This window comes from Nipponia nippon, unplaced genomic scaffold (genome assembly GCF_047370975.1).
Source record: "Nipponia nippon isolate SJK-2023a ecotype South Korea unplaced genomic scaffold, ASM4737097v1 scaffold_10, whole genome shotgun sequence".
In the NCBI taxonomy this organism is placed as follows: domain Eukaryota; kingdom Metazoa; phylum Chordata; class Aves; order Pelecaniformes; family Threskiornithidae; genus Nipponia; species Nipponia nippon.
The window spans coordinates 21,976,534-22,001,731 of record NW_028262291.1 but is presented as its reverse complement, the minus strand read 5'-3'; the positions used below and the strand labels follow the sequence as shown (position 1 = coordinate 22,001,731).

The 25,198-nt window shown below is 37.4% G+C and overlaps 1 protein-coding gene across 5 annotated transcripts in view; it reads right to left on the bottom strand.

Moving 5' to 3' along the window:
• Positions 1-25,198, bottom strand: part of PDHX (pyruvate dehydrogenase complex component X) — a 71,284-nt gene that overhangs the window by 40,709 nt on the left and 5,377 nt on the right. For 3 of the 5 annotated variants that reach the window (XM_087745938.1, XM_087745937.1, XM_009464027.2), the window contains exons 2-6: positions 20,515-20,598; positions 16,096-16,196; positions 7,855-8,060; positions 5,675-5,773; positions 397-568 (exon numbers count right to left, since the gene is read on the bottom strand). In XM_087745938.1, coding sequence (XP_087602064.1) covers positions 397-568; positions 5,675-5,773; positions 7,855-8,060; positions 16,096-16,196; positions 20,515-20,598 — 662 coding nt within the window. Of the gene's footprint in view, positions 1-396; positions 569-5,674; positions 5,774-7,854; positions 8,061-16,095; positions 16,197-18,639; positions 18,766-20,132; positions 20,233-20,514; positions 20,599-25,198 lie in introns of all 5 variants that reach the window. The other 2 variants (XM_087745940.1, XM_087745939.1) reach the window with 2 other exon arrangements.

The following is a 25,198-nucleotide window of genomic DNA, read 5'->3' as shown; positions in this document are numbered from 1 at the left end:
GACTGGAAATACACACTGACATACTGGTCCTGCAGGGATTGAGGAAAAGGGTGTATTGTTGATTTCCAAACTAGAGGCATCTTCTTGTTTGGGGACTGAAATAAAACGGCTGCCTCTCTGACTTTCCCCTTTCCAAGGCCTGCAGCGTAAATTTTTTCATGGCTTCAGTTTTCAAGTTACACAAAGTAGTTTGTAGACCATAATTTTGAAGCTCTGCAGTTTGAATTACACTGCTTTAGAATGACACAAACATACTAAAGACTGCACAACTGGGCTTGGCATCTGGGTAGCCTTAGTTTCCTTCATCTCTCCAGTTCTGGAAATCTCATATAGTGACTTAAGTAGCCATACTGATATTTAGCTGTAGCAAGGTTGGGGACTTAACAGAAACATTACCAGTGCAGCAGGTTGTCCTAGTGTGGAAACTGGTGGAACTGCTGGCCTTGGATAAGCAGAAGTCACAGCTGTTGCTTCCGAAGCAGAAGGCTGGGGAGAAGCTGGAGAAACCACAGGTTTCAATTCACTGGGTTTGCCCTTCTGCTTCTCTTGCAGGAGTTTGAGAGCATCCCTGGTGATTAAACACAGTGAAATACTGACAAGGAAACTATTTCGAAAATTCCCAAAGTATTACTATTACAATTAGTCACTTCTGTGCATTTAAATTTCTGTTGTCAAACCAAACATTAAGAAGGTGATTATTATTAACTGATACGAATTTTATGTTTCTTTTGTGATATCTTTAGTAAAGTCTCTTTAACGTCTGTGAATGAAAGGGCTTGAATATGCAGTAACAGAAAAAGTTTGTATTAGAGAAGTATAACATTCATCATCACTAATTGTGAGTGTACAAGGTAATTTGTGAATTGCACTAACAATTCTTCTAAACATCAGAGTACACTTACTCAGGCTATAAAGTCTCAAATAAAAGCTGTTTCATGTTATATTTATAATCATTTGGATTTAATGTAATTAATTAGTGCTTACATAGTACATTTATCATTCATTTTTCTGTACCTTTCTGACAAATATGCACAAGCAGGTGTAGAAAGTATACAAGTCTATACTTCATAAGCAATTTCAAAGACAGCACCACAAGAAAGAACAAAAGCGAAAACCTGAGTAACATCTAACAGTCCCAGGTGTGGCTGAACCTTGACTGCTCTATAAGCATTATCCCCAGGGTCTTTATACCGATATAGCTACCACAACAAAACTTCCCTCTTGCGGGCACAGTATGACAGACATACGTAAACTCCTGTCTTTACGATATAATACTACTTCTACCCTAGGTGCATTGTATCTATAGAACAACATGCTAAAGATTAGCACCTATGAAGCTAAACAAAAAAGATTGCATTTACGCTACTACTGCCAATTGAAAGGGAAATAAGCTATAGTAAAATTTCTGTTTTGCAGTTGCACCTATACTAGTGACTTCTTAGAAGAGCTGTGCTCCAGATCTGACAACAAAAGTCTGTATCATATACCCTAGATAAATCTCTATCACTTCATGAAGACATCACTACAGCATGTGCACAAAGGTTTATGTACACAAAGTTTTATTACATAAACTGGCAAAGGAAATTAAAAATGTAAAAATCAGACTACTTACAACCATACCATGGCTTCAACACATAAGCCATAAATACTAAACAACAAAGCTATCTAATTTCATTAGATTACTGCTTGAGTGAGTCTGTTCTTGGGTGAGAGTCAGTAGTTCATGTTGTTAAATTTTCGTAGAAAGGACAAAGTCTCAGAACATTATGCATTCTTAGTTCTTCCTAACAAAGTTGCACTCCAGGACCAAGAACTGAAAACTGAAAAGCTCTGTATGTTCTATATAATGCCTTTTACTGATTGTTGACTTGCTTCAATTTATTTTTAGATTCAGTACATACTTCAGCAAATGATACTAATAGCAAACAAAAATAAATGACTGAGCTCAGGATGTAAATTTGTCATTATTAAAGTTGTTACTTGTTTTCCTGGATTAACATGTTAGCCAAAATCTGTTATAAAATTAAGTGTTTAGTATTTAAGATAACTGCTATATCGGGGAAAAAAAAAAAATAGATTTCATTGAATGAAAATCACCCCCTAGCATTACATTTTGAGACAAAAAAGTCACTGCATGACACAATGCAATGTTTCTAGTTAACATATTAGAAGCTACCAAAAATTACTTAAGGGTTTTAACTTGGCAGTCATAAGACAGACCATCTGCTCATAATACATAAAATAAAGCTTTTATAGCTTCTTATATATTTTAAAGCTAAGGAAATGCTTTAAAATTACTTCCATATATTATGCAAATGACAAAAACCAGATGGTTCTACCTATCATAGCCAAGTCAAAATGCTTTAATAATTTTGGTGACTCAGTGTGTTAACTGAAATATGTATTAACAAAATTGAGGTTATTAGATTAGAAGATTCACTCAGGATTTAGAAACTCATGTATGAGTATGAGATATAAATATATATGAAATATACATGAAGTATGATTTTTATATATGTATATTTATATATATATTATATAAATATTTGTTATACATACATATAAAAATAATTTCCCTTCCACCAATTCCACACGATTTAACTGATTAAGAAAAATAGGTACAGCAATGTTATGACTGTCACAGGTGCAAGACTGCAAGCCTGCATATAAGTAGAGTTTGAGGAGACACCAAAGCAGATAAAATTAATCAGATTTCAGTACAAGACTGGCAAATAGACATTTTATTAGAACTGGAAAAGGAAGGGTTGGACACATCTTTCCAACTACTCTATAAACCTCTATCAACACAGGATAGTAATGCAGAAAGATGAGACAGAGGGATAACAAACATGAAAGAGAGCAGTCTGCTCCCCAGAAAAGATACCAGAGCATGGTAAACATTCATTAAACAAAAATATGCCTTACAAAACTGTTATTATTAGAAGTATGCAGATTGTGGCAACTCTATTACAATTCAGTTTACCACTACTACAGAAGTGTGTAGTCTTTCCACTTCATGTTAGCCAAAATCCAAAGAATGGCCAAAGTAAACTGAGTATTTAGTGCTCAAAATATCCTTTGTTTGAAATGGATAAGTTAGAGGTTATACACACACCTAAAAATCACTAAGGATCCCATGGTGCAACAGGAGGTGCATAGATTGACACTAGTTTCCTCTAGTGGCAGTTACAATTACTAAATTGTCCCAATCCCCTTTCATCTGAACATCTGACTACTCAATTCATAGATTTCCTGGAAGAAAGAAAAAGGTGAGCAGACAATGTTACACATCAGAAACTTCTGAGTATCAGACTTACTGCACTATCAGCTTTATAGAAGGAACTCATCCCTCCAAAATGGCAGCTGACAAATTGCACACAGCATAGATCACACGGTAAGTCATGTGAAATGACTCTCTGGAAAACCAGCACTACATTTGCGTGCTGTGCCTTATTTGCAAGCCGAAAATGCGAATGCCTAAGCAGCTTTGAGATACCAAATGACACTAACTTAGTGATAGTTGGTAGGAAGGTACAGATGGGAGGAACATGGCCTCAGAAAAAAAACACAGTTATTATTGGTAACTAGCCCCCCCACTTTTGTTATGGTTGCATTTATAAATACCTGGATCACTAGTAAATAGGATGAGAAAGGGCAGAAGTAGACTGAAACAACCAACAATTTTAACATAGCTCTTCCAAACACAGTGTCTGAGCTGATGACTAGGAACATGGTGCAATCTTTGATGGCAGTTGTGAGTTACTTTGTACTGACACATCAATTTTCTAGTATATTTCTGAAGAAAGCAGAGGATATTGCTTAAAACTAAAAAAACCTGCTATGCCATAAAACAAAATCAAGCAGGAAGAAGACAACAGTAATTCAGCCTTCCACAGATACATAAGAGAAATGAAGTATCAGCCTACTAAGGGAGGAGATTATGACAGAGAAAGCTATTAAGTGAAAGCTCCTATTGCTGTTAAAAGTTTTACAGTGAATTGAATTTAAAGATAGAAAGTTGGGGGGAAAGAATCTTGCGCGCTTACAGTACTCACTATCTTTCTTTGTTTGTTGTAATCTGGTGAGCATGAGCCCTGTTCAATAAGGTAACTCAGAGTTTAAAAGTGAAAAGTGAACCTGCAACACTCCCTCAATGAATCAATAGCTAGTCTACTTGGAAAAGAGACCATGAGCCACTCAGCTATAAAGCATGGCATGTATTTTAACAGTAATCTCAAGTTAGCAAAATAAATATTTCCCTGACTATCTGTAGGAGCTCTCTACAAAAATCAACAACATAATAGCAGAGCCTACAGGCATCTGAAAGATTAACACCATTTCAAAAGAATGGTTAAAAAAATCCCAGACAGTCTGTATCTTAAAGCGACATTTCCAAGTCAAATCTTTTATATGGAAGAAAGCAGTTTTGAAAATCAGAAGATTTGTTAGATAATTCTCATAGCTACAGGAAAAAAAAATATCTTTGGTACGTCTCCATGACAACTAGGGAATGTTAATTAGGTAGCTCAAAGTCCTAGAGGGTTTCCACCTGCCACAGCCTACTAATACACCATAAATTACCATTACACTTACATAATTAAGAAAAAACTATCTCTGATAATTTGCTGTTACATAGTATATTATATTTATTCAACTCCTTATTTTATCTCAACTCAGCCAAATACCACAGGAAAAGGAGTTCTGAAAAAACGGTAGACTTCCACTGCTTCTCTGGGTTCAATTCCAAGTTACACTGACTTGGTTGTGTTTGAACGGAACTAAAATTACAGCAGCTAACAAGGTCTGTGTAGATGAATGATGGCATTTGTCAAAAGCAATAATTTTACTGAGAACAAAAATAAGTATTCCTGCCGAAATCCTCAATCCTCCAATAACATACACGCTAATGTGAAGATAATGCACCATTTCAAGGCTAAGGGCTCTGGATCTACCACAACAGGTTTTTATACACAGGTTCCTCACTCCAAGGCTTGAGTGCCAATCATTACATCAGAACACTCAAAATGTATACTAAACTACTAGAAGCCTGATCATAACAAACCACAGGTTTGTAAACAAACATTCTTTAAATCAAAGATGGGAAAAAACCCAAAGATGGGAGAAAAACAGAACTCTGGATTTCTTACCATTACACTTCATTGCTCTCCCCAGCCTAATAAAAAAGGGAACAAATTAAATCCTGACAGACTTCATAACTGAACTTCAGTGAAAGAAGCAAAAGATCTGAACTCACCTAAGAAAAGGAGTTGAATAAAAAAGGCCGCTGGCATTTTATTTTGGCTCTGAATACATCTCTGAATAGCAAAATTCTTGAGATCCACAATGGTAGCTAACAGTGATGCCTAGAAGTTGATAGCCACCATCAGGCTGAGCTGCAAGAAATGTGAGGGCAGTACCAAGCAGCTCAGATGGGATATAAACACAAAAAGATTTTATTTTAATTAAAGGCTTCTTACAATATTTCCTAACTTATTCTCCATATCTTCTCAACAGGTTTTTCAGATTTAATTAAGCCATTCCCCCATAGAAAAAACTGCAACAAAAACTTGTCTTTTTAAATAAATGGACTTTTCAAGTTCATGGAGATTGCTCTAGGTTCAAAGGAAGAAGTAAGGGTATATGAAGTTGTAGCTTTACTGAAATATCTACATACTCTTTAGTGAAGATTCCTCGAGGCCCAGAAGGTGTAATATTGCTTGGATCTAGTCCATGCGTCTCCAGAATGTTGCGAGCTGCAGGACTTAAGCGAACCCTAAAGAAATTAGGAGAAAAATAAACTATTTAAACAATAAGATTAACTTATTTCATTTAATGTATATCAAGAGAAACTATACAATATATGCTCTAGTTCAGAAGCAACAGCTGAGGAAGAAAAAGTTTTGAAAAAAGGCTGTGATCCTAATGCTGAAGTCAGATTATGCCCCTTCACCAAGCTTTAACGCAAGCTTGAATTTAAAAACAAAATAATGTCCTTAAAAAGACCAAAATAAAGTGGAAAACTCATCTCCACGCTTTCCTCTTACAGCAGCGATGCAATATACTTGTGGATTCTTCTGGAAAAAAGGTCATCAGTGAGGAACCAAATACATTTTTTAAGACCAGCTTGTTATACTAACATTAAAAAATGAGTTTCAGGAGCTCAGACAAGAGGGTGGCTCATCTCTATTATTTGTTTGGCTGGCTGTAATTGCATCATTAATGCAGCTTAATTCTAATTATAACATTACCTTTGCCCTAGCTTCCATTTTATTTTATAGGATTGATTTAATGAAATGGCTACTTTTTCGGAAAGCAAAAGCCATACAGATGTAGTTGCATAATTTGGTATCTGTTTTAGAAGACTAAATATTAAGCCCTCCCACCCTCAAACATTTTAATCAGCCTACACCCAAGATATACCATAATACTAGCAAACCTGTAACCTGCCATCTTGACCTAGATGGGGTATGCTCAATGGTAACATTTCTGCCTGGAAACAAACAGCGATCAATTACAAAGCACAGTAGATAGCTACAGAGCACCCAGTGCACCTTAGCATAACTTCTTTCTGAAATGAGGAAAAACCCCAATATGTAGAGAACAGATTTCAGAATCCTTAAGAGACAAAAGCAGCAACACTTTCATAAAAGAATAAATACTTGGTTTCAAGTCTTTCCACAAAATCTCCAATTCATTATTTCCTAAAGGAGACTACATTTTCACCACACTGAGTTTTAAGAACTGTCCATAAGCCCTTGCCAAAAAAACCCATGTCATAAATGATCACTTGATTCCAAAGATGCTGATACATCTCTAACAGTTGCAGTGAAACAGATACACTTCTGATGTTCTTTGGCACTAAAATGCAAGGCTTAATCCTTTCAAGGATCCTTTCCTTGGATCGTCCTCCTACTATAGGCAATGTTTAGGCAGTGACGTCAATTAGTTGTCTTCCACTTGCATGAGAAGAGCCTAAATGGTGACAGCAAAAAGTAAACATGGCAAACCAGATAGAAAAAATAATGAAGTTTGGAGAAACAAAAAAACAAAACCAAAAACCAAAACAGAAAATAAAACAAACAAACAAAAACCAACCAAACCCAAACAGTTTGCACAGCACAGGCTGCTACCAAAATTAGCTTCCTTTTCTTTAATAGGCTGTAATTTTACAGCTTTTGTGTTATCGCAATTCACTCCAAATAAGGAGTGATACCTCCAAATAAGGTACATCCTGTGACACAAACCAGTGATTTATACATTACTGTTACCTGACTAACACTTTGGAGTTAATTTACTCCCCCTCCAAGATGTTTGCAATGCTTAGAGTACGCTAACAGATCAAAACAAAACTAACAAAGAGCACCTAAACCCAGTTTTGAGTTTTTCGCATCGCATCGTTATGAAAATAATTTTTTTCTAATATCAAAAGTGCAAGAGCTTGGAAGGGTTTTGGAGTGTGCCATTTGTTTGTTTATTTTTTCTCCTAAAAAAGAAACAGAAAACAAGTTATAGGTAAATTGAGCATCTGATGCATAAGCATTAGTGTCCATCATATATAAACACAACTTCTTCCTAATCTAAGCTTAGAATCCTTCATAAAGCATTTGTATGTCATAGTAAAGGCACATCCATAGAAGGTGCTTTAATAAAACTATGTTGTTCGAATTGACTTATTAGGCTTACAAGCAAAGAAATATTCTGGGCAGGCAAGCTCTATTACCTCACACATACTGAAACACTTTCTTAAACTAACAGTTTAATTCTAAGTAAAAACAGACAAAAGATTCTTCTTGGTTCAGCTCTACTGATCTAACTAAATAAGAGTTCCATTTCATAACAAATATCTAAACTTACTGCAATTTTCCAGGTTGATGTTCCAGTTTAGGAGGGGCTGAAACTGAAGGACCTCCTGGAGTTGAGGTAAGCACAGGTGCTGGTGGAGCCAGAGAAGATGGGTCACTACGATCAGCTGGTATTTCAACTTGCTTCCAGTCCTGTCCTTCCTCTACCAGCAGACCAATTAGTGAACCTAAGCGTACATTTTTGCTTCCTTCTTCCACCTAAATTTAAGGCAATGAGAACATTAAGTTACATATTGTGCTGTCTAGACTAATATGACTAAAAATGGTAGATGTGAAATTTTCAGGCATATTATATTAATGACACTTCATCAAGAAAATATCCCATTTTATTCCTACTATTAATAAGATGACTCATAACTAAAATTATAATTGCTATTATAAGGTGAGGAATATTAAGTTATGCCCTGAAATCCCATACATCTAAAGTTAGCATTCAGAAATCAAAGTAAGCAAGTTACAGACTACTGAGTACCTCCAAGAATAAAGTCACACTAGCTACTGAAAACAAATATGGATGCCTAATCTTTGCGAACAGAGCCTGAAAATTTTGCTGGACATACTGAGCAGATGTACTTTGAGGTATCTACCCTGTAGCTAGCAGTGTTACTTTTTAAAACACAAGCTTGTAAATTCAGAAGCTCAGGGAACAGAATGAGACCAAAAACCCACAACAATAGCAGTGCCCCATTACTTCTTTTTGAAAAAGGTAACATGTGTTTTCCACTAACTTCCACCTCTAAGTTTGTCTATTTTAACATAACTGGTGCCAAATAACAAGTCTGTCCACCAAGAAAGTGATAGCATTTATGTGGTATGTAAATTACTGTTTCAAAGAACATTTGAACAGTAATCTTACTAAAAGATAAATATAGTCTAATACAAATATAACCAAATTAGATTGGATAAGGCCAATCTATTCTAGATGTTCCTTTTAAAACAAAAGGATATCTGTATCACAGTCAAAATATCTCTGATGCTTTGGCAGATAAAGGCATGTCAATCATGTTAACTTAACCACCTAATGAAGGGCTCCTCCTACAGTCTCTGAAACAGTTGCAGAAGCACAACTCTTCAGGTTCTCAAAAACAACAACATTTCCAGGGCATCAGGCCAAGCGCAAAGATAGCCCTTTAGGACCACAGGTAGTCAAATACAACTTAGACTGTACCAGCCCAAGCAGAGTTGATTTCCTAACAAAGGAAATGGACATTATATTTCCACTATAAAGCCATATTGCACATACATTTGCCTCAAATGGAGCTGGTATATATCTTCAGTGCTGACATTTTACACAAGAAAATGCAAATCACTATCATTTGAAAAGCCCAAAGACACTCAAAATAAAAATACACATAGTATCAGATATCACACTGTTCTTACTACCTTAATTAGGTTTTCTAGGCACTTAAACACTAATAAATAAAACAGAATGCTGTAAAGACTGTACTAGACATATGCAAACACTAGAACGTTATTACTCAGATAAGATTGTTGCCTGCACACTGTTAACTCCACTGACAGAATGTATCAGATTTCACAGGATTACCCAGCTCCCTTTCTAGAAGGGCCAACACTAGACCTAAAAAGGAACAGCAAAGGTAATTTGTTCTCAGTATGTTCTGATTAAAACATCTCACATTTACAGTTTTGTTAGTTTGCTTCTTTTTCCTCCACTAACACTAGGAAAATTCTAGTGTAATACTACTACTTCTATTTATTATGTGAAAAAATTATTTAAGACTTAGTTCAATATTTCTTGTTCTGATCTCTTGATGCATTCTTCTCCATTAATGTTCTGAAAAGCTTCATTTGAGATAAGAAAGTCTGAAGAGTCCATCAAGACTTGATCATATTTTATTTTTATTGAGATGACTTTAAAGTACTTGGGGATGACAGAATGCCAAAAGTCCTGAACTGATTTGTCTAAGGCTGAAAATCCTATCACAGAAAGGCCCACTGATAAAGAGATCTGTAAAACCAAGTACTCATAATCAAATTAAAAAAGCAGCTTGAAGCCAGAACACAACTTACCTAACCTAGTCACTGAAACACAAAAACTGGAAAAACCAAAAGAAAACAAAGGTATAAACATACAAAATGCTGAAGTTAGTCACTAATAATTTTACAGCATTATCATACTTGGCACTGAAAAAGGTATTTAGAAAGACTGTTTATCAGCATAATACTCAGATGTTTGATTCATATCAATGATGATGCAAAACAGTATGTCCCCCAAGTTCAAAATACGCCCCATAACACATTAATGTGCAGCAGTTAACTTTTTTTCTAAAACAAGAATAAACCAAATTTTTTGGCATGTCTTCTCTTTCCTTTACAAAGGCTTGCACATACAACAGAGAACACTTATTTTCAGAAGTAGTCTACATATTGTAACTGAATAGAAGAAGCACTGCAACATGTCTGTGGTGTCAAGTCCTTACCACAATTTTGGTGTCAGAGTGCTTTAATGGTGCTATGATAACACATGCAGAAATCCAACAGGGATGGTTGAGCCTTCAGAAACATAACACAAAACTTATACTAGTTAGGCTTTGTTTATAACCCAGCATTATACGAGCATTCAAAGCCATCAACATTGTCCACTCTCACTCTTCAGGGCAAGCCAATTGTAATTTTTCTCATGTTCACCACTCCAAGACAGTTATGTGAAAACTCCAGCATTCCTTATTTTCCAATACAAGTTTCCAGTCCAGATGACTACTTTTAAAAAGAGTACACCTTTTCTTAAAAAAAACTGAACAAACAAACAAAACAAACAAACCATGTTGTTAAACATACAGCCTTTGCAGCTTAGAATGTTATTATTGTTATTATTTTGCTTAACTTTTCATCTCCTGGATTTTTGAGTCACTTCTACATCTTCATAATTCACAATACCAGAAAACCTCTCTGCATAAATCTCAATGAACCCCAGAAGCTCAGATGTATAAAGAGCTGAAATAAGTAGCTTCACAATACTTCTATTACTGTGTGTACGCATAGCCAAGAAGAGCCAAAAAAATCCTAACTTTGCTGACAAACCAACAAAGCACAAATCAGCCATGACATTGAGAAAAAATTGGAGGAGATTAACAGTACAGAGGAATAAAGTTGAGAGCTGTTGCCATTGCAGTCCAGTGCTTTAGTCACTAACACACATATACCAAAGTAGAGGTTTATTACCTACACTGGGAAGAAAGGTGGATGGAACTTATGCTGGCTTACTCTGCGGGAAGTTTTATACAAAGTAGTTTCAGTTCATACCTATTCTCATTTAGGTCATGAATGAGAAAATGGCAACGGATATTAAATCCAGTTCTTAAAACAATCATTCACCATCTGTTTTTAGTCCAAATTGAACTAAAGTATTTCAGGCAAAAAAGTCAATGTTAATTTAAGAAGCAACTCTACTGAAAGAATTAACACCATTCTGAAACTACCCTTCTAATACTTTCATTCAGTCATTTCATCTTTTACTGCATTTTACACTGAATAAGATGTGATCATTAAAAGATCTATTCAGACAGAAAAGGAACATATGCATGAGTATCTATTCTACTGTTAGTCTGCTCTTTCTTAAGCCACGCATACTTCAGTTATACAGTCAAGAAAAAACAAGAAGGGTTACAGAAGTTAAATTAATTTAATCTAACAAACCTTCTATGTTTAAAGGTATAAAACAAAGTATTAGCCAGACTGTATTCCTTTGAATCAGTTTTCCATACTGAACTCAGTCAAGATAGTGTAGAATTGTAGCTGGCATCAAAGAACATAAAATCGTTGCCTCATTTCTTTTAGGAAGTAAGTAAACTTCAGCTAGGTGCTGATAACTCAGATGCATAAAACAGTCTTAATTTTCGATTAACTACATCACATCTGAAACTTTTGAGTGGCCTTTGGAAGGACAGTCTTTTTGATAAGAAATCATCTCCCCATCCACAAATCTGAGACAGCTTAATACTATAAACCTTAGACAAACATCTATTGAACACCCAATATATATGTGCAGAAATATCCACAGGATACTGCAGGAAGACTATTAAGGATCATACTTGAACTAGGATAAGAAAACAATCAGAAAATTTCTGATCTTATTGCTCCTCTGTTATTTCAGTTTACAAAACATCAGGTTTCTGCTGTACTTTTTAGGAGACTGGAATAAAAGCCTACTTGTGTATCTATTCTGTACACTAATACTTAAGCCCACCATTTCTAGATTCCAAAAAGGGGGATTAAAAGAATCCATTAGAGACTGGGCTTGCATAATCATCTGTTCATGTTACTCCAATAAAGCTGCCTCTCTTTCCTTAATCTGAAAGACATTATACTTACTTTCCACCTCCTGGCATCTTCTTCTCAGACTCAGCTCTTGGCATATGATTGTTATTGGATGACGTGGGTATCTTGGCTAAAGCTGAGTGTCACTGCTCCATGATACAAGTCTATGGGGCCAGATGGCTACCCGAGAATACTGAGAGAGCTGGCGGAGGAGCTTGCCAAGCCACTTTCCATCATTTACCAGCAGTCCTGGTCAACCAGGGAGGTCCCAGCTGACTGGAAGTTAGCTAACGCGACACCCATCTACAAGAAGGGTCAGAAGGAGGATCTGGGGAACTACAGGCCTGTCAGCCTGACCTTGGTCCTGGGAAAGGTCATGGAGCAGATCATCTTGAGTGCCATCACACAGCACGTGCGGGACAATCAGGGGATCAGGCCAGCCAGTATGGGTTCATGAAGGCAAGGTCCTGCTTGACCAACCTGATCTCCTTCCATGACAAGGTGACCCACTTGGTGGATGAGGGAAAGGCTGTGGATTTTGTCTACCTGGACTTTAGTAAGGCCTTTGACACTGTCTCCCACAGCATTCTCCTGGAGAAGCTGGCTGCTCATGGCTTGGATAAGTGCACTCTGCGCTGGGTAAAAAACTAGCTGGATGGCCGAGCCCAGAGAGTCATGGTGAATGGAGTCAAAGCCAGCTGGCAACTGGTCATGAGTGGTGCTCCCCAGGGCTCAGTATTGGGGCTGGTTCTATTCAATACCTTTATCGATGATCTTGATGGGGGATTGAGTGCACCCTCAGTAGGTTTGCAGATGACACCAAGTTGGGTGGAAGTGTCAATCTGCCTGAAGGTATGAAGGCTCTACAGAGGGACCTGGACAGGCTGGATCAATGGGCCAAGGCCAACTGTATGAGATTCAACAAGGCTAAGTGCCAGGTCCAGTTCACTGCACTTGGGTCACAACAACCCCATGCAATGCTACAGGCTGGGGGAAGAGTGGCTGGAGAGCTTCCTGGCAGAAAAGGACCTGGGGGTGTTGGTTGACAGCCGCCTGAACATGAGCCAGCAGTGTGCTCAGGTGGCCAAGAGGGCCAATGGCATCCTGGCTTGTATCAGGAATAGTGTGGCCAGCAGGACCAGGGAGGTGATAGTGCCCCTGTACTTGGCACTGGTGAGGCCACACCTCGAGTACTGTGTTCAGTTTTGGGCCCCTCACTACAAGGAGGACATTGAGGTGCTGGAGTGTGTCCAAAGAAGGGGAACGAAGCTGGAGCAGGGTCTAGAGCAGGAGGAGGGAACGAGGAGCAGTTGAGGGAACTGGGGTGGTTTAGTTTGGAGGAGGCTCAGGGGAGACTTTATTGCTCTCTACAACTACCTGAAAGGAGGTTGTAGCGAGGTGGGGGGTTAGTCTCTTCTCCCAGGTAGCAAGCAAAAGGATGAGAGGAAATGGGCTCAAGTTGTGCCATGGGAGATTTAGATTCGACATTAGGAAAAATTTCTTCTCTGAGTGGTTAGGCATTGGAACAGACTGCCCAGGGAAGTGGTGCAATCACAGTCCCTAGAAGTGTTCAAAAAACGTGTGGATGTGGTGCTTAGGGACATGGTTTAGAGGTGGAGCAGGCAGTTAGGTTAACGGTTGGACTCAATCTCAGAGGTCCTTTCCAACATTTATGATTCTATGATTCTGTACTGATATCACACAGTTGCTGGAGAGTCTGGTTTTGATCTATCAAAAAACATGCCAAAAGAGCAATACACACAAAAATTCTGGAATTTGGAATGCATTCCAAATACAAGACAGGAAACAGGAAAAAACACAGCTTCTGAAATACTAATGCTACTTGTAGTCATCATGAATTACTATTAAAGAAACTTGAAAAATCAGTGTTGGAGGGTGCTATTCTTTTCTTAATGTGTCTCTGGGAATCATTCTTTAATGCTTTGGACAGAGACAATCCTCCTACCTCCTCTTCACATAGTGAAATAAAACAGTATCTGTAAATGCAGAATAGGTACTTCATATTAAAACAAAATTAAGACATTGCACAAGTTTTTGTCAAGGCTATTAGACGCAAAATAATTTTCAGAAACATTTGAAATTGAAGATGAGAGAATTAAAAATAGTGAAAGCATTACTCACCCAGCAATTATTAAAATAACTATATGGAGACTAAAAACATTTAAAAATACGACTGATGTGAGAATTTGTCCTGGGATAGTAGAATAGATTCTCTGAAGCTTATTACATGTGTTGCTCCACAGTTGAACACAAAAACTCAAAAGTTTCAAGGTGCTAGAGAAAACCTGAACATCTGGGAAAAATTACTATTTAGCAGTGTAAATTAAAAGAAAGAAAAGCTTTACAAAACTCTTACTTGTATATATAAACTAGTGTTTAAAATGCAGGTTATCCTGTAGAAATTAAACACCAGTAACAATTCCTTGTAAGCCCTGATAGACTTCATGGCACCTGAGTTCCATCTTACATCACCTCTCCTCCCCACCCAGTCCTCCACCTATTTTGATTCTTTCATTTTTGTAAAGGATGTTCCCTTTGCTTATACAAAAAAGAAAGATACTAAACAGACCATCACTTCTTAAATGCTGCCACACAGGAAACTACTCTCCCTTTTCTTGCAAAGGATAACTATGCAAATACATGCTGTTGTAAGAAAAAGCAACTGTAGCAGAGATAGGCAACCTAATATACCAACCCAAATAGCTTTGTTAATAGCAGCAGAAACATGTGTATCACTGGGTGTAGGGTAAAATTTTCTCCTGCACGCTGATGGTTCCAGGAACTAGTTTGTATGTATGCCCATTCTGTTGTTTCCTAAGTAGCTAGGCTGCAGCTAATACTGGTATGCCTATACATAATTATGCAATCCACACCTCTTGTGTAGATATTCCCTAGATGAGACCTCCCTGGCCAAATTACATAGTATTCGGGACAAGAAAAATACGGTCTCCCTTAATTTTTAGGCATCAAATATGAGTTTTCAGAAAATGTAATATTTACCTTTACACAGAAGCAGCAACAGAAGGAAGGCCTCAGAATTACAGCCCTACCCTTCTAAATTCTGATGGGAATTAACATCAGGTCATTTTGAAATAAGAAACATTTTTCAAAAATGTTAGAAAAGAGGAGAAAGGAAAAGATAAAAATATGACTTGTCTTTTTAGAATACAGTATGTAAAGAATAGCACAGGACTTGCAAGCAGACCTTAAGCAATGGACAGTTAGAATTAAGTCCTTCATCCTGATCTCTGTAGTCCAGTTGTTATTGCTTCCATCTTGGTACAGAAAAGGATTTAAAGCCAAACATAAACAAGGAACCCAAACAGAGCATTATCTCTGTTATATATGCACCTACACACAAATACTCCAAAATGATGCTCAGAGAACTTCACATTCATCCCAGTTCTCATTCTCCATATTAAGCCTAATCAATCTAATTTTAAGAATACAGGAAATTAATAACTAAGAATTGTCCTCTGGGTCAGCCCACCTTGTATAATGTTCTGTCTTCAATGGCCAGCACAAGATAATCTAGCACAGAGATCACACATACTGGGTAGAGTACCATCCAAAATTCCATATTCCAACTAACCAATTGTAACTTGTTTTTCTATAACTCAGAGTAAGTGATGTCATAAACTGCAATATTTCATGGACATTATTCATAAGGTGCAAAACATACAAAACAACATAATTCAATCAGGCTAATTGAAAATCCATTAAACATATAGAATCAAGTACCATGTACCAGTAGTCTAGTATGTGTACGAAATAAATAGAGCAATTATTTCTCACTAGGAACGCAAGTAAGTGCATTATTCTGAAAGCTGTGCAGAAGGAAATTTAGCTATGTAAACTAGTTTTTGAGGCAACATGCTCAATGACAGTCTGACGAGAAGTTATATCATCCTATTCAGAAAGGCAGAATCCCTACCAGTATTTTAGCCAATATGCCATCATCACTTGATTCCATGGTAATCACCGCTTTGTCTGTTTCAATTTCACACAATGCATCTCCAGCATTCACTGTTTCACCTGCAAAATATAACAGAACTTAAGAATACTTAGCCTAAGCTTCCTTTCAGATCTATTTAACCATGGAAGACAGGTATTTATCCATATAATACAGCCATTTTACATTTTTTAATATATTCTATAGCTAATTGATCCCCTGTCATTACTTATCATATTGTATCTTTAATTTCCAAATAAAAACACTAAGATTTAGAGACAAACTGCTGCAGCAGAACATTAACATATTCCAAATACTGATGTTTACAGTAAGTTTTCCAAGAGGAAGTACACAACACCATCACTCAGTAACACTGCCATGAATAAAATCCTGAGCCTTCCATATTCATTGCTAGCTGGAAGTCAAAGCGAGCTATTTAAAACTGTATTTTTTTTAAGACAATGATCACAGGCAACATCATCTTTAACTAAGCATCACAGTTCTCTAGTTTGTATCTACACTACTGAAGATATTCAAATAAAAACCTCAGGAATTTTAATCTCTTTGGAAAGCATGTCTGCAAGCTTGTTTCCTCAATCTCCTATAGAGTTAAAAAAGGTCTTTTGGAAACATACTTTGTGAAATAAAAATATGCACAAGTGTTAGAAATTGCTTTCACTACATTACACAAATCTATGATTAATTTTGAAGTATATTCTTCCTCTGTTTTTGCAGAGTATCTATATCTGCTAGCACATGATAAAGATATTATGGGTCTGGATTCTTTCAACAGATCAATACTGATTAGATAGTGAACATTAAAATTGAAATTACATTGAGAAACTTTGAGGTAGTTGAATGTTTTGTCCTCCAACAAAATATCATAACCTTTTTCTTACAGAGCACTGAAAAATAGGGACAATACATACAAGCCTGACACATGACTACAATTTTTATATGAAGTAAATTTTTAAGATTTTCCCAGTACCAGAAATGCTGCAACACTATTATCCGTCTAAGCATTTAATTTAATTCCTGATATCACTCTGCTGTACTTAAGCATCAGAATAAACCTAGTGCAGGTTACCACCTGCATTTAAGTAAGAGAGAAACTTTTTTTTTTTTTTAAATAATTACCTCCTGTTTCAGGACTACCTGAAGCAGAAGTGGAAAATGAGGTGTTGTATGATCTTTGTGATCTCTGCAGTAGTAAACAATGGAAACATTCAAAGCTCAGTGACTTACATAGTTTACAAGTCATAGATGTTCCTATTACAGAACTTGGCAAGGGAGTACACAAAGTAGCACCTGATCTTTTTAATTTCATAATCTAATTGCTGCACTGCACTTAACAATAACTAGAGCATAAACAGTTTATAACAGGAAGTCAAAATTCTGCAGCCAAGAAGTGGTCGCAAGTTTGGAAGGCAATTCATTAAATGCAATTTTAAGAAGAATATTTCATAGCAGCATTCAAAAAAAATCTCATGTGTGTTTCAGCATCCCAGCACAATAGAAAGGATCATAGTTATTTTCACTAGAGATTGCAAAATTTGTGATAGCTGCTAATCAATGCCCACTTTGATGTCAATTACAGATCAGCTTTCCCAATAGACAGGATTGGAAAAAACACTTTAGCAGAGCACATCTTTGCTCTTACACTAATAATCACCTCTAATGAGAGGAGTATTTGCAACAGTAGTTGCAGGAATGGCAACTCTGAGATTACACATAATGCCCTTGAAAAATCTTGGGTGGGGTTTGTTTGATTTTTTTTGAAAATTATTAAGTTCTTATAGCTAGGCTGAATGATTAGGATCTCTACTGAAGCCAAGTTTCCCTCTAGGAGATCACATTCAGTTGGCATTCAATAGCCTGTGTGCTCTGTTCAATTACTGACAGACAAATATCCAAATCACAAGATACAAACTCCATTCCTCAATGTACTCTTTGCAAATCAAATCAAAGTTGACTAAGCATAGAGACTGAAGTCTCTGGAGGTGATGTCTCAGAAGGTAGCAGTTACACTGCATGAGGAAACTGCTAGCACTGTTCCATATTCTGTTTCCTGTCCACAATAACAAGAGGATTTCGGTCTCCTGGGCTGTCAACCTATTATCTTTCATCAACATTAAATTCATACATAATAAATACAAGTTTCTAGAAACACAGTTTTATTTTTATGAGAATGACTATTACCCACAGGAACTAATAAAAAACCGCATTAACAATTAGAAGAAAATAGTAAAGCTATCAATTAAGTTCAGCATTTTTCCTTCTGCAGTACTGAAATTATCTGTCCATTTGTGAAACCGTAAAATGAAAACATTTGATATTTACACAAAGAGCAGAAAAATTATGAAAATGGTATCCTACTGACCCCTGCTGGTTATACGGTGGGAAAAACATTTCATATACAATCATCAGCTTTCTTCTGTAAATTGCTTTAAAATATTTATTTATTGGATATGAGATTATCAAACATTTATATTCAGTAATGCCACTACATTTAGATAGCCAACTCACTGAAGGATTATGTAATTATGAGCATCCCTTGCAGACAGAAGAGGTACAAGCATTAAATCGCTTTTCTTTTTTCTTCAAAATTCATCTTCACTTTTGTTAATGTTGTCATTATGTTTATTTTCCAGACTGTCAAAGGAAAAAAAAATCCAAAGGAACTAATATGGTCACAGATGTGCCAAATAAGACAATATACTATGTTCAGTTTTGGTCTTGTTTCTAAATAGAATGTAGAGAAAAAAAGATCCTGAAATAGTTTTCTCTCAAAGTCCAACCATCAATTAGGATTCAATTTAATTTATTTAAAATAGGTGTGAAGCTTTTTTTTTTCCCCTGTTGTGATAGAGTGGAAGTGTAGTGGAAAGACTGAGAAAAACCATTGCATAGCTGTTGAGTCCCAAGACCTTCTTATGAGGAAAACTGATTCATTTGTATTGTGGAGCAAACTGGAATCTACTTCAACTCCTATCATGCTCTCTTCTTTGCTTTGTCTTGCAATTTTGAATGCTATATTTATTGTAAAACAGACTACTGTTGATTTTTAATGTCTTACAGTTATTGACAACTAATGAATAGAAAAAGAACTTTGGATCATTCCTTTCTCTCTCTCTGCATAGTCTTGGACTTGATACTTGACTAACTGAAGTTTCAAGAACATTGGTGCAATTACTTTTTACAGACATAGACTGCCATACTGTTCCTAGTAAATTCTGCAGAAATCCTTACTACGAGTTTTACAAGCAAAAGATCATGTCCACTACTGGAGCAACAAGTTACCTTCTGGCCACCTCTCAAAATGTATTCAAAATGTTTAAAAGCAAAGTACCGCAGTAACACAATGATGGAGGCTGTATCAATACTTAGAGGGTAAGCCAAAGGAAATGGCTTATCTAGGCAGAATAGTCAACACACACACAGCTCATCAAATTGCATTTGTCAAAGATAATATGCTTTAAGAGATTTTTTTTCCTCCAAACTTGTTCTTCTATTTAGCAAACCTAACAATGTCTGAGAACAGGATCTACCCCTACAGTCATCTGAAACTCTGCAATGCATCCTATACCAAGAGACAACTGCTACTTGGAAAACTACAGTCAAAATCCAGTTTTAATATTAAACTGGAGAGGGGAAAGTGTAGGAGGGGAAGGGAGAAAGGTCACCTGACAAAACAGGAGATTGCAATTCTTCTGCAGATCATTTTTCATTTACATACAACCTATGTGAAGACGAAACATACACACAGACTATTTATCTGCTCCAACATATTTTAACAGAAATATATTACTTTCGAGTTGTCAGAGCACAGAGAACCTAAGATAACCAAGGTTGTTAGGGCTTTTTTTGGAGGAGTAGTTTGGTTTTTGTTTTGGAAAGACTTCCCCATTTGGAATTTGGGTTATGAAAATAATTTAAATTTTTCTATCAGTTTTAATTGTAGACTATAATTCAGATATTAAAAAAGTAAGCCCTGAATAGCAACTATAAAAATACCATACCTTTCATATTATTTCATAACACAGCAGAATAATGAAACAGAGACCCTGCCCCAAGTCAAAGGCTCTCAGACTTCCGAAGTTACTGATCAGCATGACAACACTGGAAATTAAAAACAACACACACATTCACACCCTGGAACAGCCTAACAGAAGTTTTTCAAAAATATGATCAATGCAACCTTTTGGAAGACATCTAAAGGAAAAAAGTTTCAAGAACCAACAGTTTCAAAGCAGGTGCTGTTCAAGAAGACAGCATCCATATACCAAATGTTTTGCTTCAAAATGCTAAGCTACAACCAGAAAGAATGATCTTATTCTTACAGAACAGATTTATGTAGCTGAAGAATCACAACAAATGTGGCCACAGAAAATGCTATCTTACCTTCCTTTTTTAACCATTTCACAATGTTTCCTTCTTCCATTGTAGGAGAAAGTGCAGGCATGAGAACTTTAATACCAGGTGTACCTGTAAAACAAACATATGATTATCTAGACTAAATAATTTTTCAGTATAATTATTTTCTCAGTTAACTGCTTAACACAAATGAAACTAGAAGTGCATGAATCTGAAAGACAGTTGAACAAAAGATTCACTATGATGCTTCTTTGTAAGCTTACCTACAAGCACACATTCCCAAGAGCACCAAGGAAAACAAGGCGCTAAGTATAGAACGTATACGTTACACAGTGAACAAGGGCCAACTTGAGTATGAAGTAAAAAATAATACAAAGTATTAAGCAAATTAAACTCTGTCTTAAGTAAAAATATGATATAGAAACTGTGGATCTGATAAAGACAAGTTTAGGTACTCACGTTGCTTCAGCTTTGATTCAATTGATTTTTAATGGAAACTCTCTCCACGACCAAGTCTTAGTGCATTATTAAAAATATAAAAACTAGTATTTCAAGTACCTCTCAGTTCAGCCTGACCTACTAAACAATCCTACAGTGGATGCAAGTAAAACAAAGTTATATAACTTTTGTCCAACAGAAATGTAAACAGAAAAATGTACGACTTGCTTAGAGCTCCAACTACACACAAGTTATTGTGTGTTGAATGAAAAATCAGCTATAAAATACGAACATACATTAGGAAAAAAAAATCAGCAGCTACAATGAAGCTGTGGGGTTTTTCTTTTTTGTTTTATTCCCCCCTCGCCCCCAAAATGCCATAAATCTCAAAGCTGACCCAGCTAATACCCCGTCTATTGAGTATCAGGGGCATATGTACTAAACCGAACCACATTTCCATTTCTGGGAGCTTTCAATTTTTGGAGGCTTTCCACACGTGGCCCTGCATATGCTTAGTTCTACCTGTCAGGGTCTCTTTGAGCAAAACCTTGGTTAAAATGCTGTGCCACAGCCTCTCATTTACTCCAGGACACTCTCACTCCATGAGACACGTCTCAAAGACTTGTCCTCTCATTTCCTGCTTGCTTGGCAGGAAACATAGAACATAGAACTTGTCAGATATAAGCAAGCCCAGAGGAGAGAACACACACACACACGCATACATACATATCTCAGTCCTCAAGAGACACCAAAACTGCTGCAATCATGAGAAACTGGGTGAGAGATATTGATATGTTCCATGCTGATGAACCATGATGTGCAACAGAGGATAGTATAACTCCACCCACAAATTCCTCAGTGGTATTTATCATAGTTTTTCTTCCTAGTTATGCAGTACGTCACCAGTATGATTATGAATGTATGACCAGAGTACCAGCCAGGCAGGCATCTTCTCTTCTGTCCCAGAGTATTTATCCATCTTGAGGCTTCTAGTTATGGGCATGCAAGTGTGAGGACAGAGTGGGGTATAAATGTGCAGAATGAATCTAGCCAATTGTTAGAATCCTTTCTGCCTCTTAACCAAAGGCTAGATACCTACGTCTTAATTATGACCTCCGTCTTAACGCTGAACTGCAATATTAAGAGCATGCCAAGGCAAAGCATGTAATCCCATTCCCCCAAAGTTCAAATATGAAAAAAAGAAATGGGAATTCAGAGTCCTGAATTCCTAAACCAGAAGTTTCATTGGTCTTAAAACCCACCACAAACACTACATCCTCCTTTCTCCTCTCCTCTTCCTCTTTGCCACAGGCTGCAGAATGTTTTCCAGATGATAGACTAAAGCATATGTCTTAAATTAATAAAGCCCCCCTGATCCTAGTATTCCAGACACTGATGATCCACCTCTTTCACTGATAACCTTTCCCAATGTTTATTTATCCTTTCTGCTAGGAAACTACATCTACTTTGCAGACTGAAATTGCCTAATTTCAAGTTTCAGTGATTGGATCTTATGTCTCTGTTAAGAAGCTTGAAAGATTTCTCATTACAGAGATCTTTCTCATGGGTAAGTGTCTATATACAGAGACCAAGTAAATTATCAGCCTTTTCTTTCCTTTAACAAGCCAAATAAAAAGATCTGAAAAGTCCAATATATTTAGGCAACACAACACTACAACGTCTCTGGCCCTGCAACACCATATACTAGACACAGCTAGCTAGCAGATCACTTCACAGTCTGCCAATTGACTGAATCTGCTTAGTAAACCCATACACAGGAAGTGGCACTGCACAGCAGCAAGCTGCATGTCATGTAAGTGGGATTCTTCTGAGGACAGGGCTCATGATACACCACATTCCTTGGCTTCACAGCACACTACATCTCTTGTAATTTGATCCAGTATACCAAAGTAGTATTCTGATATACAGCTTGTAATACAAGAGATACTAGCTTTCTGAACTTTTAAGGATACTTATGAGGCCAAATAAATATATCTTTTTAGATACTATTACGTAAGAGTAGTTTTCCAGCACCTGACTGATTTTTGAGGCTCGCTCTTGAACTATTATATCTGAATCTGTATTGAGTTAGAAAACAGAAATAGACACATAGAAAGTACATTGTATACAATGGCAAGAATCAATTCTGCTTCATATTCCTTTTTCTCTAATATCCAGCATTAGGGCTTATTATCATTCAATAGGAAACACCACCAAATTTCTTCCAGTTGCTGTATTGCTTAGAGTAAGCAGGAACAGCTTTAAAAACTTAGAAATTAATCCTTTTTTCTTTTTTGCCTCATTATCTGGAAGAAAAAGGGCAAGGAAAAAAAAACTAGAAGAATTTTGAGCTGAAAAGCATGCGTCACCTAGAGTGAGAATGCTTCTCATCCTTACTTCCAAGTCCTAAAAGTCACCATGCTTAAGACCTCAGAGAAGACAAAGAAGTGAAACATCAAATAATACACAATGATTTAAGAGAATTAAAAGTGTCCACCCATGTTATGTTATTCATTAATGTTAATACATCCAATAAATCTGACGTTGTCTTTCTCATTGCTACAGGATTATGAAAGATTAAATCATTACACTTGTAAATAATGTAGGTATTCAACCATAAATATTTTAGAGGTTAGGTAGAGTTAAAGACATTACAAAGAAATAATGGAAAAAACTATTTCCATTATTATTTAATCCCTCTTCCCACACAACTCTAGTGGATTGACCACAACACAGGGACCAGGGAAGCAAAGTCCCTCCCACTGTAAGAAAAGATCAGGTTCAAAACCACCTGAGGAACCTGAACATACATAAATCTATGGGACCTGATGAGATGCATCCCAGAGTCCTGAGGGAATAAGCTGATGTAGTTGCCAAGCCACTCTCCATGATATTTGAAAAGACACAGCAGTCAGGTGAAGTCCCTGGCGACTGGAAAAAGGGAAACATTACACCCATTTTTAAAAGGGTAGAAGAGAGGACCCTGGGAACTACTGACCTGTCAGCCTCACCTCTGTGCCTGGGAAGATCATGGAACAGATCCTCCTAGAAGCTATGCTAAGGCACGTGGAGGACAGGGAGGTGATTCGAGACAGCCAGCATGGCTTCACCAAGGGGAAATCTTGCTTGACCAACCTAGTGGCCTTCTATGATGGAGTGACTACATCAGTGGACAAGGGAAGAGCTACAGATGTCATCCATCTGGACTCCTGTAAGACCTTTGACAACAGTCCCCCACAACATCCTTCTCTGAATTGGAGAGACAGGGATTTGATGGGTGGACCGTTAGGTGGATGAGGAATTGGTTGGATGGTCACAGCCAGAGGGTAGTGGTCAACAGCTCAATGTCCGGATAGAGATCAGTCATGAGTGGTGTCCCTCAGGGGTCCATATTGGGACCAGTACTGTTTAATATCTTCATCAATGACATGGACAGTGGGGCCAAGTGTACCCTCATCAGATTTGCAGATGACACCAAGCCGAGTGGTGCAGTTGACACACCTGAGGGATGGGATGCCATCCAGAGGGACCTGGACAAGCTCAAGAAGTGGGCCCACGTGAACCTCATGAGGTTCAACAAGGCCAAGTGCAAGGTGCTACACCTGGGTCAGGGCAACCTCTGGCATCAATACAGGCTGGAGGAACGAAGGGGTTGAGAGCAGCCCTGCTGAGGAGGACTGGTGGATGAAAAACTGGACATGAGCCAGCAATGTGTGCTCGCAGCCCAGAAAGCCAACTGCATCCTGGGCTGCATCAAAAGAAGCATGGCCAGCAGGTCAAAAGGAGGTGATTCTGTCCCTCTGTACTCTGCTCTGTTGAGATCCCACCTGGAGTACTGCAACCAGCTCTGGAATTCTGTGTACAAGACAGACGTGGATCTGTTGGAGTGGGCCCAGGGGAGGGCCATGAAGATGATCAGAGGGACGGAACACCTCTCCTTCAAGCAAAGACTGAGAGAGTTGGGATTGTTTGTTCTGGAGAAGAGAGGGCTCTGGGAAGACCTCATTGTGGCCTTTCAATACTTGAAGGGGTCTTATAAGAAAGATGGGTACAGACTTCTTAATAAGGCCTATAGCGATAGGACAAGGGGTAATGGTTTTAAACTAAAAGAGTGCAGATTCAGACTAGATATAAGGAAGAAATTTTTTTTTACAGTGAGAGTGGTGAAACACTGGAACAGGTTTCCCAGAAAGGTGGTAGATGCCCCATCCCTCAAGGTCAGGTGGGACAGGGTTGCAGAGGGGTTGGCCTAGATGACCTTTAATGTCCCTTG